We start from the raw sequence: 15,293 nt of genomic DNA, 5'->3' as shown, positions 1-15,293 counted from the left end.
TTTCATTAAAGTTTGCTCTGTCCTTTCCGTTTGCCCCTTGTGGGAACCCGTATCCTCACCAGATGGGCCCTTTCTGAGCAGCAGCATTCCCAGCTGTGGGAACTGCCCCCTGCTTTGTTCCCCCTGCTGGGGTGTGAGCCAGAGGCCCTGGGAAGGAGGAGCCCTTGCCAAACCGCAGCCCCTGATGCTGGGGTCGCATGCCGGGGCCGCGGGGCAGGGTCTGCAGGGGAGGGATGCTCACGGCCGTGTCTGCTGCAGCTACAGGAACCTGGCGACAGAGCACGAGGCGCTGATGCAGAAGTACCTCCATCTCCTGCAGATCGTGGAGACGGAGAAGACCGTTGCCAAGCAACTCCGGCAGCAGATCGAGGACGGGGAGATCGAGATCGAGCGCCTCAAGGCCGAGGTGAAGCGCCTGGTGCTGCCCTGTGGATGCACTGACGCTCCTGGGGTGACCCGTGGGAGGGGGGGTGGCATCCCCGTGTGGGCAGGGGCTGGGGGTGGCACCGCTGGTGTGGTTCTGCTTCTTTTAGTGACACCGGGCTGGCCCTTCTCCTGCATCGCCCCCCTTGGGGATTTTCCTGGCAGGAGTGATGAAGCAAGTGGCTGTGGGCTGTGCCATCCCAGCACTGTGCATGTGGGGGGCTTGAGATGATCCCTGGAGCCAGGAAGCTGTTGGAATAGGGAAGAGTTCACACCAGCAAGGAGCACTGGGGCTGGTCCTTGCCTCTTGTAAGCGAAGAAAACAGTCGCTGTGTCCTAGAATGCCAGAACAGTTTGGGCTGGAAGGGATCTCAGAGACCCTCGTGTTCCACCCTCTCCGTGTCCTCCTCTGGAATCACTCCAGCAGCTCCACGTCCCTTTGATGCTGGGATCCCAGAGCAGGAGGCAGCTCTGCAGTGGAGCACACCTGAGCGGGGCAGAGGGTGTCTCGTGCTCTCCGGAACCCCAGGGGTACGCTGTGCTCGGCGCTGTGACCACACGGATGCTGCTCTGTGCAATCCTGTGGGATCAGCCCGGGGAGCCCCTGCCTGCAGCGTGCCCCGGGAGCTCTGGCAGCAGTTCCCTGCCGGGTGTGGGAAGGGTGACACGAGGCCGGGTATGGCAGACAGCAGCAAGGTGCACAGATGACTCAGCAGACGGTGCCGAGGGACACGCGTGTCCCTGGGGCACCTGCGAGGAGGAGGCTCAGGAGATGCCTGGCACTGGGGGCGATGCTCCTCGGTGGGGGGGCTGCTCTGTGGCACTGGGGATGCTCGGCAGAGGGAGAACCCTCGGTGGTAACAGGGCTGCCTGGTGCTGTGGGAGATGCTCGCTGGCAGAGGGGATGCTCGGCAGTGGGGTATCCCCTGTTTCCTGGCCACCCCCGTGCTGCCTGGCTCTGCCCTGCAGCACTGTGCCCCCCGGGTGCCCCTCACTGCCTGGGCTCTGCCTGCGGGTGCTGCTGGCACTGCTGCTGCGGTGGGTGGGCAGTGGCGACAGTGAGCGTGGGGCACCCTGGCACACCCCAGAGCCAGTGCTGCTGCCAGCCCCCTCCTCTTGCCTGGCAGGGGGGTGGGCAGTGGCATCGGGGTGGGGGCAGCCCCGAGTGGGTTGGCAGGGCTGAGACCTCGATGCCAAATCACTCAAAACCTCAAAATTGCCTCAGAAGAGGTATCTGAAGAGACAGTGAGGGCAGGGGTGGTTTCACCTGTCCTAATGGTGGGCTTTCCCTTAAATTTTGAATTTTTGGGTTCAAATGGGCTGGTCAATAGCAATCCCTGACCATATGCTGGGGTGTGCTGAAGGTTGTTTTAGTCTTGCAGGGCTGAGGTGCCACAAACCCTTCCCAGGAGTGCTGGCTTTGTGCTCTTTCTGCTCTCCAGCAGAACAGATCAGCCTTAAAACTGCCGTGGTTGCAGACTGTGCCCCCTGTTTGGGGGGTGTTCTCCTGGGACCTTGATCCTGCTCCCCAGGTCTGGTCCAGCCTCCAAGTCAGGGTGATCCCCAACCCCCTGAGGGACCAAGGCAGGACAATGAGCACACCCAGGAGCTGGGTCCAGGGAGGTGGGAGATGTTGTGACCCCTGGAACGAGCTGAGCACAGCTGCAGCATCTCCTCCCCAGGCTCAGACACACTGCTGTCACCTTGGTTGGTGTGGGGGTTTTCACTCTTCCCCATACTTTGAAGCAGGGATCAAATTATCAGCTCCTACTGTAATGTGGAAATTTTGCTCACTCAATTAAAAAAAAAAAAGAAACCAGAATAAAACCATGGCACTGTCAACCCCCTTCTGTGGGTCCCTCCATCCTGGCAGGGGGTGGCTTTGGTGCCCACAAAACCTTCAGTGCAGGGGTTGTGGAGCGGGTCCTGAGGACTCAGGGCTCCCTGGGAGAGCACATAGAGAGCAAAAAGCTCTAAAATCTCCTCTAACATCTGATCCATATAATGAAATGTGGTGAAACAGATGTGTAGAAGCTGGCTCGGTCACCATGAGCCTGTGGCCACCAGCTCTGGTGTGTTCCTGCTTTTTCCAAACAGTCCAGACACCAAACTCCACCTTTTTTCCTTTCTGTCCAAAATGGGACATCCTCTCCCCACAAGAGAGTCCTCTTTCCAAGTAGTTTTCTTCTGTTCTCTTCTATAAAATCAAAATCCAGATCACATTTTCCCAATTTCCCACATTCTGGATAGCACATGTGCTGCTTTCTTGCCTTTTCCTGTCACTTTCCAAGTGGTTTTGGCCGTGGGGGCCGGGACACACGATGAGCAGAGGAGGGAGAGAAAGTACAGGGAGAAACAGCGAAACCAACACCCGGGAGCTGATGGCTGTGATCCCACATGTGCGGGAAGCACAGCTGGGAGGGCTGCTCCCCGCCTGCACATTTTGGGGTCCAAATGCTCGAGATTTTTCTGCCATTTTCTCTCCAAGTTGTGTTTCTTGACTCGCTGTGAAGGCTTTTTTGGGGAACAGGGATGGGGTTTGGATTGGGCACCCAGCAGGATTTCCAGGTCCCGGTGCTGGCGGTGTGTTCAGGGGTACTCCTCAACTGAGGTGTTGGGGACAGTTTGAGGAGCCCTGACAGCTCTGGCAGGTTTCTTCATCTGCTTCATCCACCGATTGAGTCCCCATCCCTGGAGGGATTTAGAAGCCACGCGGATGTGGCACTTGAGGACAATGCTGGCTTAGTGGTGGCTTTGGCAGTGTTGTGATCAGGTGGACTTCATGATGTCAGAGGGCTTTTCCAGCCTGAAATACTCTGTGGGCCTGTGGTTCTGTGAGTCTGTGATGCCCGTTAAGACAGACCCGGCATGATGTGTCCCTGTCTGTTGTTAAACCAGAGGCTCACACCGTTCCCCTACACAGGGGCAGCCCCTGGGATGCCCTCAGCCCCTGGGATGCCCTCGGTGCCCAGGATGCCCTCAGCCCCTGGGATGCCCTCGGCCCCTGGGATGCCCTCGGCCCCTGGGCGGCACCGGGCAGCTGCTGACCTCTGTGCCCACAGATCGCATCCCTGCTCAAGGACCACGAGCGCATCCAGGCCAGCCAGAGCAGCGCGCCCAGTGACGATGACAGCGACATCAAGAAGATCAAGAAGGTGGGTGGTGGTGAGGGTTGGCACCCGGGGGGTCCCAGCAGGCACAGCAGACACGCTCCCTGGGGGGCTGAAGGGGGTGTCTGAGCAGGTGCTTTGGTCAGCAGGGTTTTTAGGAGGAAAATGTGTTCTGCCCAAGTGGGAGCCCGTCTGTTAGCAGGGCACGAGGTGTCCTGGCCAGTGCTGGCTCCTGCACCACCAGCCCCTCTGACTTCTGTTCCCATGGTTGTCACAGCTTTTATTTTGGCAAAGGAAAAGCCATCACCCCAGCAGCATTCCCACAGGGAGCAATAGACCGGCCCGGGCACCCCCTTTACTGGGGGCCGGAGCGCTGGGCACAGAGCGGGACGTGCTGCAGGTGCCCAGTTACACAGGGAAGGGATCTTAAACCTCATCTTGTTCCACCCCCTGCCGTGGGCTGGGACACCTTCCACTATCCCAGGTTGCTCCAAGCCCCATCCAACCTGGCCTTGAACACTTCAGGGATGGGGCGGCCACGGCTGCTCTGGGCACCCTGTGCCAGGTATTCAAATGAGCCATTGGATTCCCAGCCTGGAGAGTTCAGAGCAGCACCAGGAAGAGGCAGTGGCTCGGTACAGAGCCAGGGAACCTCCCGGCTCCCCCGTGCCGAGCGAGGGTGCCTGCCTGGCCCCCAGTCCTGTCCCTAACTCCCAGCTGCTGCTCCCTCAGGTGCAGAGCTTCCTGCGGGGCTGGCTATGCCGGAGGAAGTGGAAGACCATCATTCAGGACTACATCAGGTCCCCCCATGCTGACAGCATGCGCAAGAGGAACCAGGTGGTGTTCAGCATGCTGGAGGCTGAGGCCGAGTATGTCCAGCAGCTCCACATCCTCGTCAACAACTTCCTGCGGCCGCTGCGGATGGCTGCCAGCTCCAAGAAGCCACCCATCACACATGATGATGTCAGCAGCATTTTCCTCAACAGGTGAGCTCCATCCTGGGCTCCAGGAGCTCTGGGGCATCCCAGCAGCTCTGGACACCTGCTGCCCTCCCTGGGCCCTGGGTGCTCAGCTCCAGGGCTCCCTGGGAGCCTGCAGCTCCCTCTCTCCCTGTGCCTCCAGGAACCCTCTGCACTGCCTTGAGCAGCTGTCTCCCAGCCAGCTCAAGGGTTGCCCCGCTCCCCCTGGGCTGAGGATTTTGTCTAATTCCTTATTATTTACCTCTTGTTCATCTGTCTGTTCTTGGTTTGGCTTAGTCCTGTCTTGGTTCCTCTTCCAGTGAAACAATCATGTTTTTGCACCAAATTTTCTACCAAGGCCTGAAGGCACGGATCTCCAGCTGGCCCACACTGGTGCTGGGTGAGTGCTGCTGCCTCCTCCTCCTGCTGCTCCTTCTCCTTCTGCAGCTCCACAGGCATTTGCCAACCAGCAGCAAAACACACCACACACCACGTCCTCACTTGGTCATGTCAGCCACAGAGTAAAAAACCCCAGGGCAGCTAAATTCTGGTGTTCCTGGTTCTGCCGGGAGGTGGGAGGTGGGACTGGACTGTGCAGAAGGAGGCTGATGCTGGAGAGCATCGCTGTGTCCCATTAGATCCTCTTCCAACTCAAACTGGGCAGAGCTGGGGAGACACAAGGAGCAGGAGAGCTCAGGGTTGCTCTGGGTGGGTGAGGGGATCAGGGGACTGTGTCGGGCTGCAGGCGTGGGCCGGTGCATCCCACCCACCTGCCCTGCTCTGCCTGCAGCCGACCTGTTCGACATCCTGCTGCCCATGCTGAACATCTACCAGGAGTTTGTGCGGAACCACCAGTACAGCCTGCAGATCCTGGCCCACTGCAAGCAGAACCGGGACTTTGACAAGCTGCTCAAGCACTACGAGGCCAAGCCTGACTGCGAGGAGAGGACCCTGGAGACCTTCCTCACCTACCCCATGTTCCAGGTGACCACTGGAGCCAGGATTGGCCCCAAGGATGCTGAGGGAGATGGAATAGGCAATGCAAACCCCATCCCCACAGCTGGCATCGTATGGTGGGGTGGCAAAGCCTGAGTGAAGGTGGCCCAGGGCTGGATCCTGGTGGTCCCACACAGCTCCTGGGACCTGCTGAGGGAGGACTCTGGGTGCTGCTGGCTCCATGGTTACCCCACACCTCTGGGACTTGGACAGGGAACAGCAGGGCACAGCCCCACATTGTTCCCCCTCTTCATTCAGCTTTGGCACAAGCAGCTTTGAAGCTTCAACCTCTCAGGTCAGGGTGTCCCTGGCCAGGGTGTCCCCAGCCATGGCAGGAGCAGCCCAGGGTGTGCCCCTGCTGGCCCCAGTGCCCCCCACTGACCTCTGCTCTGCTCCCTCGTGCTGCAGATCCCCAGGTACATCCTGACACTGCACGAGCTGCTGGCTCACACCCCCCACGAACACGTGGAGAGGAACAGCCTGGATTATGCCAAGTCCAAGCTGGAAGAGCTGTCCAGGTGAGAGCTGCTGATCCATCCCTGGGGTGTGGGATGGGTCCTGGCTGTTTCTGGCCGGGGGCAGTGTTTCCCAGGGCTCCTGGATGATGAAATGAGGGCTTTGGAGGACTGGGATGGCTCAGAATGTCTGGTTCTGTCCTCTGTTGAGGGCTGGCAGGACTGGTGGGGCTGCCCCATGGGACAGCACCAAGTGACTCCGAGATCTCCACATGAGCACTTGGGAATGGGCCATAATTCCCTGGTTTTTATCCTCTTCCCCCCCCCAGCCCATGGATTGGAGTGTTCTGGGTGTCAGTGCCAAACCCACCAGTGCACTTTAAGTTCTGTAAAGAGTTTCCATCCCTTTTCCCACTCCTCAAGGAGCAGGAATATCAGAGGGGGCTGGCGATGGGGGGATCTGTCTGCCCTAAATCTGAGTTTTGTGTTTTCCAAGCACTCAGATTTCAATATTTATCAGCCTGGAGGTACAGTCCAGGCAGATGTACAGCTCCTGACTCTCTCTGGGTGGATACTGCTGTAATTCCCTTGATATTCCTTCAGTTTTGGTTTTACCTGGTGCAGCCCAACCACATGTCCAAAGGGGTTGGGAAAACTTGTGCAGATCCCATCCCAGCTCCAATTTCCTCCTCTCCCTCCTTCAGGATAATGCATGATGAAGTGAGTGAGACTGAAAATATTCGGAAAAACCTGGCAATAGAGAGGATGATCATCGAGGGGTGTGAGATCCTGCTGGACACCAGCCAGACCTTCGTCAGACAAGGTCTGTGTCGGTGCCAACCTCCCTCCCCTCTGCAGTGACCACGAGCCCCATGTCCCTGTCCCTGTCCTGTGTGCTCTGCTGGCCTGTGAAATTTAAAAACATAACTAATTTCTGAGTTTTCACTGATCAGAAGCACATCACGTTCAGGCAGTTCTGGCACTTCTAGGCAGTTTTGTCACTGTGTTTTTCCACATCATGGCGCAGGAGGTGCATTTTGGCTTTTTCCCCACCCAGGGAAGCAGCAGGACCACGCTGAGCTCCCAGTGCCGGTGGGGTGCCCTGGGATGTGGGTACAGGGTGGGCTGGGGGCCATGGTTGGTGCCTCTCAGCTGCTGGGTGACCATAACCTCGGGGGCTGGTCCCAGCCCTGGCACTTGGGGACACGCTCGCTGCTGTCCCGCGTGGGCCCGTGCCCCGCAGCGCTGCCCCGGTGCCGGGGCTGACGGCAGCTGCCCCCGCAGGGTCCCTCATCCAGGTGCCGATGTCGGAGAAGGGGAAGATCACGCGGGGCCGGCTGGGCTCGCTGTCGCTCAGGAAGGAGGGCGAGCGGCAGTGCTTCCTCTTCTCCAAGCACCTCATCATCTGCACCCGCGGCTCCGGGGGAAAGCTGCACCTCACCAAGGTGAGGGGGCCAGGGGGACCCGGCAAGGGGTGGGTGGCTGCTGCTGCTCGCCGGCCCTGGGGAGGGGGCAGAGGGTGGCCCAGCTGTGCTCTGAGCTGGCCGGGCTCTTGGTGACAGAGGGGTCCAGGGACCACCTCACCCTCCCCTGGCGCAGCCCCAGGAGTGCTGGGCTGGGAGCCTGCGGCCACACGGATTTATTTCACGTGGTCCTTATCGGAGCTGAGTCACGGGAGAGATGAGAAACTACAAGATCTTGATAAAAGAATTTACCCTGATCTGCAGCAGAAACGCTGACAGTCTATTCTGGAAGAAACTGGAATCACAGCCCAAACTGTCTGTAGTGCTCCCGGCTCCTCTGCTTGCTCCCTGGGCTCCTGTGTTTATTTGGGGAAGTTTGGCAGTTAATTGAGCAAGAATCTTACAGAAATTGCTTGTTACTGGCATTAAATTATCAGTTTGAAGAATTACAGTCCGTGGCAAAGAGCTGATAATTGCAACAACAGACTTCGGGAAAATTAAATTTAAAGCTCCTATTAAATAATTTATAAACAAATTAGTTGATCAGTTCGACAAGAAAAGCCCAGAGATCCCAGCGGGCACAGATTTTTTTCCCAGTGAAAGCAGGCTCTGTGCTGGGCATGGGCTGTGTGTCCCCCCTGTCCCCTGGGCTGTGTGTGCCCTCCCTGGGGGCATCGACCTGTCCCTATCCCTGGGGTGGGGGCCGAGGATAGAGGAACCTCCAGCCCCTGGGGGGGTCCCACTGCTGAACCATGACTCCCGCCCTGGGTGGGGGCTGTAATGGGGGGCCGGGGGATCCCCAGCCCCCAGGGTCCCTCTGCTGAGCCCATCTTGCCCCCCTTGCAGAATGGAGTGATCTCACTCATCGACTGCACGCTGGTGGAGGAGCCTGAGAGCACCGATGAGGACGGTACGAGGTGGGGAGGTGGGTGGGGGGTGGTTGGTAGGTGGATCAAATTCAGATGCCAATAGATACAAGGAATCCACAATTGAGATTTAATTAGGTTAATTATTTACTGACAACCAAGCAGACCCACACTTAGACAGACCTGACCTTCCTGGGGCAGCCAACAACCCACAAAAACCTGAATAAACCCACCTTAGAATCTGACTAAAGGCCTTGCTGGGAGAGAGGGGATGGGAAAGGCTTTCCCAATCACTCTGTGGGGTTTTCTGTTCCAAAGCCAAAACATCAGGACAAGACATTGACCACCTTGACTTCAAAATCGTGGTGGAGCCGAAAGATTCCTCATCTTTCACCGTTATCCTCGTGGCCTCATCCAGGCAGGAGAAGGCTGCATGGACCAGTGACATCAGCCAGGTAGGACCCAGCAGGGAGGGGGTGTTGTGTGTGGAGATATCAGGATGAGGAGCTGCCATGGGATCCCTGCTGGGCTGATCCCTGCTGGGCTGTGGCATCGGTTTGGGCACTCAGGTTAACTCCTGGTTTGCTGTGTGACTGTGGCCCCACTGCGAGCCCTGTGGAGCTTTCCTGGTGCTGTTGGGGTGTCAGGATTTGCTGCGGGCTGAGGTTTTGCTTAGGTGGAGCACTGAGCCCTGGGTATCCACCCAGGGGGAGCAGAGGGGCTCCTTGGGGCTGACTGGGAGCCAGGGTGCACCCAGAGCCCGGCCATTGCCACTGAGGTGTCTGGTGGCTCGAGGAGGAGGAGGTGGAGGAGGAAGGTGACACAGCTGCAGCGGGGTCTGTCCCATCACTTCCCTCCTGCACATCTTGGTCTGGGATGTGGGTTCCTCCTCTGACTCCGACACATGGTACAGTTTCCACCTGCTCTTCATTTGCTTTCTGCAAATGACCCTGAAAATGTTTCTCCCAGGTGGGAGGAAGAAGCAGAGCTCCCAGTTCAGTAGGGATTGCTCCCTGCCGCCTCTGCTGGGCCATGGCCTTGCCTGCTCTTGTGTTGGAGGTGGGATGCAGTGAGCAGGGATGTGTCTGGTTTGGATAAAGCCAAACCCTGACTTTGTTCCCCTCCCACCCGTGTCTCTTCCAGTGCGTGGACAACATCCGCTGCAACGGCCTGATGATGAACGCCTTCGAGGAGAACTCCAAGGTCACCGTGCCCCAGATGATCAAGTGAGTGTGGAGAGGGCTGGGACACAGCTCCTGTGGCAGCCAAATGTTGCCAGGAGTCTTGGGACCACTGTGACCTCCCTGAGACCCCTGCAGCCTCCCCATGTGCTCCGTGGGCTGTTCCAGTGTGGTGATTAGGAGCGTTAATAAGCTGTTGAGGGATTTGTGTGGGATGTGCTTGGGGAGGCGGGAATGTCAAAGGGGAGAGTTTAGAGGAAAATAACAGTAGTAAGGAGGGGGTAAAAGTGCCAGAAGGGAGGGGCCCGGAGGCTGTCATCCCTGTAGGCACTGGGGTGCAAAGGCTGTGCTGGGACACGTGTGGGACAAGGCGGGCTGGTCCCAGCCGGTGGGATGGGGCAGCACAGGGGTGTTCCTGCCCCATTCCCTGCTGCCAGGCAGGGGAAGGGGCTTGGTTTGTGTGCACCCGGGGATGGCCCATCCACATCCTTCTGCCTGCTGAGCACTCCACCCATTCCAGGGTGTGGGCTTCCAGGTTTTCCCCTGGGAGCATTCCCAGCTGCGTTTTTCATGGGGACACCCCATATGAACAAGGCTCGTTCCTGCACCGCTTTCCATGGTCTCTTGGTTTCGTTCCAGGCTGGAACCACAGATATCTTGTTTCTCTGCAGGTCTGATGCCAGCTTGTATTGTGATGATGTTGACATTAGGTTCAGTAAAACGATGAATTCCTGCAAGGTCCTGCAGATCCGCTATGCCAGTGTGGAGCGGCTGCTGGAGAGGCTGACGGACCTGCGCTTCCTGAGCATCGACTTCCTCAACACGTTCCTGCACTCCTACCGCGTCTTCACCACCGCCCTCGTCGTCCTCGACAAGCTCATCACCATCTACAAGAAGCCGATCAGTGCCATCCCTGCACGGTGAGGCTGCAGCGCTCCCTGGGACCTCTCCTGTCCCTGGTGGGGGGACCCTGCCACTGCTCCTCATCCCCTCTCTGTCCCCAGTCTCTGCACCCCCACCCTGCCTGGCCCCGATGCTGCCCTGGGATCTGTCCTGTCTCCCGAGGACCTATGGCATCTGGGGGGACTGTGGCACCACTCCTCCATCCCCTGCCTGCTGTTTCGATGCCCCAAACCTGCCCAGCCCTGGTGCCACCCTGGGACTGTGTCACCTGCTCCTCATGGGCTGTGACACCCCCAAACAGGGCAAGGAGATGAATCTAAGCTCTGCAGGTGTCCCCACTCCTGGGAGGGCCAAGTGGTGGCAGCAGGGTGGTGGGGGTCTTGTTGGCTCTGCTGTACCTGGGGGGATGTCCCGGGGTCCCAGTGCCACGGGTGGATCCCCACAATCTCCTGGGTAGGGCAAATGCCAGCTCAGCCTCTCCCTGTCTCTCCAAGGTCCCTGGAGCTCCTGTTTGCAAACAGCCAGAACAACAAGCTGCTCTATGGGGAGCCTCCCAAGTCCCCCAGAGCCAACCGCAAGTTCTCGTCACCGCCGCCACTCTCCATCACCAAGTCCTCGTCCCCCAGCCGCCGGAGGAAGCTGTCCCTCAACATCCCCATCATCACAGGGGGGAAGGCACTGGACCTGGCGGCGCTGAGCTGCTCCTCCAATGGCTACGCCGGTGTGTACTCCTCCATGGCCCCCTTCAGCAAGACCACTCTGGACATCAACAAGCTGTATGTGTCCAGTAGCTATCCCAATAAAATTCCTGATGAAGGAGAAGCGACCTCAGAAAAGCAAGAGGAGTCGCTGCCAGGCAAGCAAAGTGAGTCCCTGCGGGTTTGGGGATGGGGGGCTCTGGCGCAGAGGGGCCAGTTTAGGTGCATGCACAGAGAGCTCCTGCCTCCTGAAACCTCAGTAACTTTTAATAACAAGAGCAAAAAAACCACCCAAATCCCCCCACCTCAAACAAAAAACCTGTTCCAAAATACCTCACAGAAATGGCAGAACTCTGTACCTTTTCTCTACATGGTGGCCGCATCCAAAGCTGGAATGGGTCACTTCAGGAAAATTGGGAAGAACTATAACGTGGCTGTATTTGTGTGCAGTGGGTGTAAAGGGGTTCCCTGTTCCCCCCAGGCTCAGAGGTGTCTGTCAGGGAAGAGTCGGACACGGATCCCAACCACAGCGATGAAGCAGAAGCTGAAACTTCCCCAACGAAATCTCCAACAACTCCCAAGTCCATCAAGTGCAAAAATTCATCAGGTAATGAGTGAGCCAAGGTCCAGGTCTGGGGGTGCCTGTGTGGCGGGGGGCTGGCACATGTGGGGAGCAGCGGTGCCCACAAGGCTGTTGGATTTCTTCTCCCGCAGATTTCTCACTGTTTTCCTACAACAACGGCGTGGTCATGACATCCTGCCGGGACCTGGACAGCACCCGCAGCGCCCTGTCCGCTACCTCCGCCTTCGCCATCGCCACGGCGGGGGCCAACGAGGGGACTCCCACCAAGGAGAAATACCGCAGGATGTCCCTCGCCAGTGCAGGTACCTGCCCCCGAGGGAGTGCCTTTGGGCTGCCCATTTCCACCATTCCCAGATGCGTTTCCCTCCAGGCGCACTGTGGCCGGGAAGAGCCCTGTTGGGGGAGCCCAGAGCCTCCAGAGCCCCCAGAGCTCAGTGCCTGCTCCAGGCCATGTCCCGGGAGTCTGGGCATGGTGCTGCCCAAGGGATGTGCAGGTTACAGGTGGCCCCAGGTGTCCCACTGCCTCCTGATGCAGCAGCTCAGGGGTGCTCAGGAAGGGGGGTGCTCCTTCGGCAGCCCTACAGTAGCTGTGAGTGCTTCCTCAGGGAGCTGTGCTGTGCTAAGGGCTCACTGGCAGTTTCAGGCTTCCCGACGGACCAGCGGAACGGAGACAAGGAGTTCGTGATCCGGAGAGCGGCCACCAACCGTGTCCTCAATGTGCTGCGGCACTGGGTGTCCAAACACTCACAGGTGGGTGGTGGGGGCTCCTTCCCTCTTCCCCTCCCCCCCTGCCATCAGGAATTCAGCTGCATGCCGGGTAGCTCAGCCAAGGTTCAGCTGAGAAGGCAATTTGGCACTGAGGTTTTAATGAAGCAAAGGAGTGTAGATGGCGAGGAGCGAGCAGCTGGGATCCCCCAGCAGGGGAACAGGGGTCACCTCCCAGTGTTGGCACAGTTGGAGTGCAGAGGAGGGGAGCTGGATCTGCCATCACCCCCTGGCTGGGTGCAGAGGAAGGGGAGTCTCTGGGTTTGGTGCCAGTTGGGATGCTCAGGATGGGGTCAGGGCTCGGGCACCGGGAGATTTCCCTGCTGTCCTGTCCCTCCCTGCGCTGGTGACTGGGGGCAGTGGGAGCGGTGCTGTACTGGTTGTTACTGGGAAGTCACGCAGCTCTCCCAGGCCTGGTGATGCCGATGCAATGGAACTGAGTGAGCCTGGTGCCTTCCTGTGCTGGGATTTTTCCAGGAAGAGGCAGCCCCTGTCCCAGCTGGGTGACAGGAGCAGTCCTGCTGGGATCAATGTCACCCCCAGCATAGTAATTCCATGGCTGTGTCGGCTTTGGCAGGACTTTGAGACCAATGAGGAGCTGAAGTTCCGGGTGATCGGCTTCCTGGAGGAGGTCATCCATGACCCCGAGCTCCTGACCCAGGAGAGGAAAGCGGCCGCCAACATCATAAGGTGAATGGCTGTGGGCAGGCGGTGGCTTTTCCTGACACTGTGCCAGCTGCTGGCTGTTTCTGCTCTCACCTGGGATCCCAGCAGGCATGAGGGCTCCAGGAGGGACTGTGCCAGGGGCTTGGGAGGTGCCATGGAGGAAGATGAGGAGGTGGATGGGTGGTGCTGGTTGCATTCAGCCATCAGGATGTGGTGGGTGTGACCATGACCCCCTTGGTGTGTGGCCGAGGTTCAGTGTTGAACCCAGTGGGTGCGTGGCCCTTGCTGCTGTTGGGTGCTGGTGTGGCACCGTGGCTCCCATGGTCAGGGGCTGTGCTGAGCAGGGCGGCCCTGGCACTCAGTGTGTGCCCACCCCATGCTGAGGGCAGGGCACTCATCTTGCAGCAGGGCTGACACGTGGGACCGCGTGGCCTTGGCTAAGGAACGTTTTTCTCTTTAAAATGAGAAATGGGACCGAAGGGTTCTCATGAAACACAGGCCAAGTGTTTGATCCATACAAGTCCTTGGAGCCATGCTGCCCTGTTGGAGCTGTGTGGGTCTGGTGGTTTCCCAGCTGCAGTAATCCTTTCTTTCCATGCCATAGGACCTTGACGCAGGAGGATCCAGGAGACAACCAGATAACCCTGGAGGAGGTTGTGCAGATGGTAAATAGTCCTTTCCTCCCTCCCTGCCCCTGGTGGCTTGGGGTGGTGGAAGGGCAGCAGCCAAAGGTCCTGATGCTCCGGCACACCCAGCTTGGGGAAGAGTGAGTCTCCAAGTCCCGTGTCGGGTTGCAGCTGCAAAGCAGGGAAAGGCTTTCTGGAGAGGGGCCAGCTGTGAGCACAGCTGGATCTGTTACAGGCAGAGGCAACACTAACCAGCCCACAGGCACATTATTCCCCCTGCAGTCAGTAGAATGGCTGGAGAGGGCACGGAGACACCTGCCTGCTGCTGCCTCTGCCTGCTGGAGGCACATGGGAAAGCCCCGGGGTTTCCCATCGTGTCCTCTGTGTCCCCAAACCTGCTCCAGTTCCAAGTGATAGGCTCTGGCTCAGCTATCAGTGCTGCTTCCCGGGAGGAGAGCCCTGGGAATGTGCCATGGATTTAGAACTCCCAGGGTGGCTGCAGAGCACTTCCTACCTTTCTGCATTGAAAAAAAACCCCAACCAAATCTGTTCCCAGAAGAACACAAGAGCCACTTGAAGCCGGCCTGGTGCACCCGAAACACACAAGATTCTGTCCCCTGGCTCTGCCGGTGGCTTTGGGGGCAGGGGGGGCAGTCCCTCCTGGGCTTTGTTTGAGCTGTTGCCCATAACTGTGTGTTCTGGGAACTTCCTCTGAAGAGGAGAGAACAAACAAGCCCTGGGGGCTTCGCTCTGCTCTTCAGGCTGAGCAGCTGCGATCTGCAGTCAAAGGCATGGTGGAAACGGGAGGGTGCCCTGGGTTTTGGGGTGCACACCATGAGCAGAGGGCATGTGTTGTGCTGACCCTCAGCAGGTACCTCTGGGGTGCCCACAGCCCCCCTGCCCTGCGCAGGTGCCACCGGTACCACCTGCCCCCCTGGACTCTGGTGAGGTGTGCCCCGCAGCTGCATCCCCAAGCGCCCCTGCAGCCTCTCCAGGGGCCCTGGAGCTGTGGAGGAACCTGGCTGGTATTTGTTTGCCACAGCTTTCACAACCCCTGTCCCCAGAGATTGTGCAATGCGCTGTTGCCTTGTGCTGGGCCCTTGTGTGCGTGTGTGTGTTGACCTTGGGGGGTTCTTCTGTGTCATCAGGGCTGTTTGGGGTTTCTTTGGGCGGGATGTCTGTGGGGTTTGTTTTTTTTTGGTGGCTGATCTTTTCCCTGAAGGCAGCAGGGATGGAAGTGCTGCAGGGAGTGGCACCAGCCTCGTCCTAGTGCTGTTGTGTGGGGGTGGTTGTGGGGGCGTGTTGGGTGCTGGCCTGAGCAGTGACTGAGGATCGGGTCTCAGTGATGTCTTTGTGATTAGTTTGAGGACAGTCACCAGTCAGTGACTCCATGCAGGTCTGGACCTCAGGCTTTGGCTGTCACCCCCAGGGTGGCTCCATGTGGGGGGCACCCTGAGCCCCACCCGTGTCTGTGAGTGCTGCTTGGCCAGAGCCAGGCACTGGGGACAGGGGTTATCCCTGTTCCCCTGCTTTTCTGGAAATCCCTTGGAAGAGCCATCTTGCCCCTACTGGGCAGGAGCAGGCAGGCAGGGGCAGTGG

General features: G+C 58.6%; 1 protein-coding gene across 1 annotated transcript in view; it reads left to right on the top strand.

The window, feature by feature from the left end:
• The window catches only part of RASGRF1 (Ras protein specific guanine nucleotide releasing factor 1), a gene marked incomplete at both ends in the record, with an annotated part of 28,667 nt that overhangs the window by 9,342 nt on the left and 4,032 nt on the right, over positions 1 to 15,293 (top strand). Inside the window, 18 exons of the mRNA XM_082291022.1 lie at positions 259 to 406; positions 3,486 to 3,578; positions 4,266 to 4,519; positions 4,813 to 4,892; positions 5,283 to 5,476; positions 5,897 to 6,006; positions 6,648 to 6,766; positions 7,228 to 7,388; positions 8,253 to 8,316; positions 8,591 to 8,727; positions 9,416 to 9,498; positions 10,125 to 10,373; positions 10,851 to 11,221; positions 11,536 to 11,661; positions 11,769 to 11,939; positions 12,281 to 12,387; positions 12,980 to 13,092; positions 13,673 to 13,733. Of these exons, the coding sequence (XP_082147148.1) occupies positions 259 to 406; positions 3,486 to 3,578; positions 4,266 to 4,519; positions 4,813 to 4,892; positions 5,283 to 5,476; positions 5,897 to 6,006; positions 6,648 to 6,766; positions 7,228 to 7,388; positions 8,253 to 8,316; positions 8,591 to 8,727; positions 9,416 to 9,498; positions 10,125 to 10,373; positions 10,851 to 11,221; positions 11,536 to 11,661; positions 11,769 to 11,939; positions 12,281 to 12,387; positions 12,980 to 13,092; positions 13,673 to 13,733 (2,641 nt within the window). The remainder of the gene's footprint in view (positions 1 to 258; positions 407 to 3,485; positions 3,579 to 4,265; positions 4,520 to 4,812; positions 4,893 to 5,282; positions 5,477 to 5,896; positions 6,007 to 6,647; positions 6,767 to 7,227; positions 7,389 to 8,252; positions 8,317 to 8,590; positions 8,728 to 9,415; positions 9,499 to 10,124; positions 10,374 to 10,850; positions 11,222 to 11,535; positions 11,662 to 11,768; positions 11,940 to 12,280; positions 12,388 to 12,979; positions 13,093 to 13,672; positions 13,734 to 15,293) is intronic.

Source organism: Coloeus monedula, assembly GCF_965178545.1.
Source record: "Coloeus monedula genome assembly, chromosome: 14".
NCBI classification, from domain to species: domain Eukaryota; kingdom Metazoa; phylum Chordata; class Aves; order Passeriformes; family Corvidae; genus Coloeus; species Coloeus monedula.
This window is presented reverse-complemented; position numbering and strand designations above follow the sequence as displayed.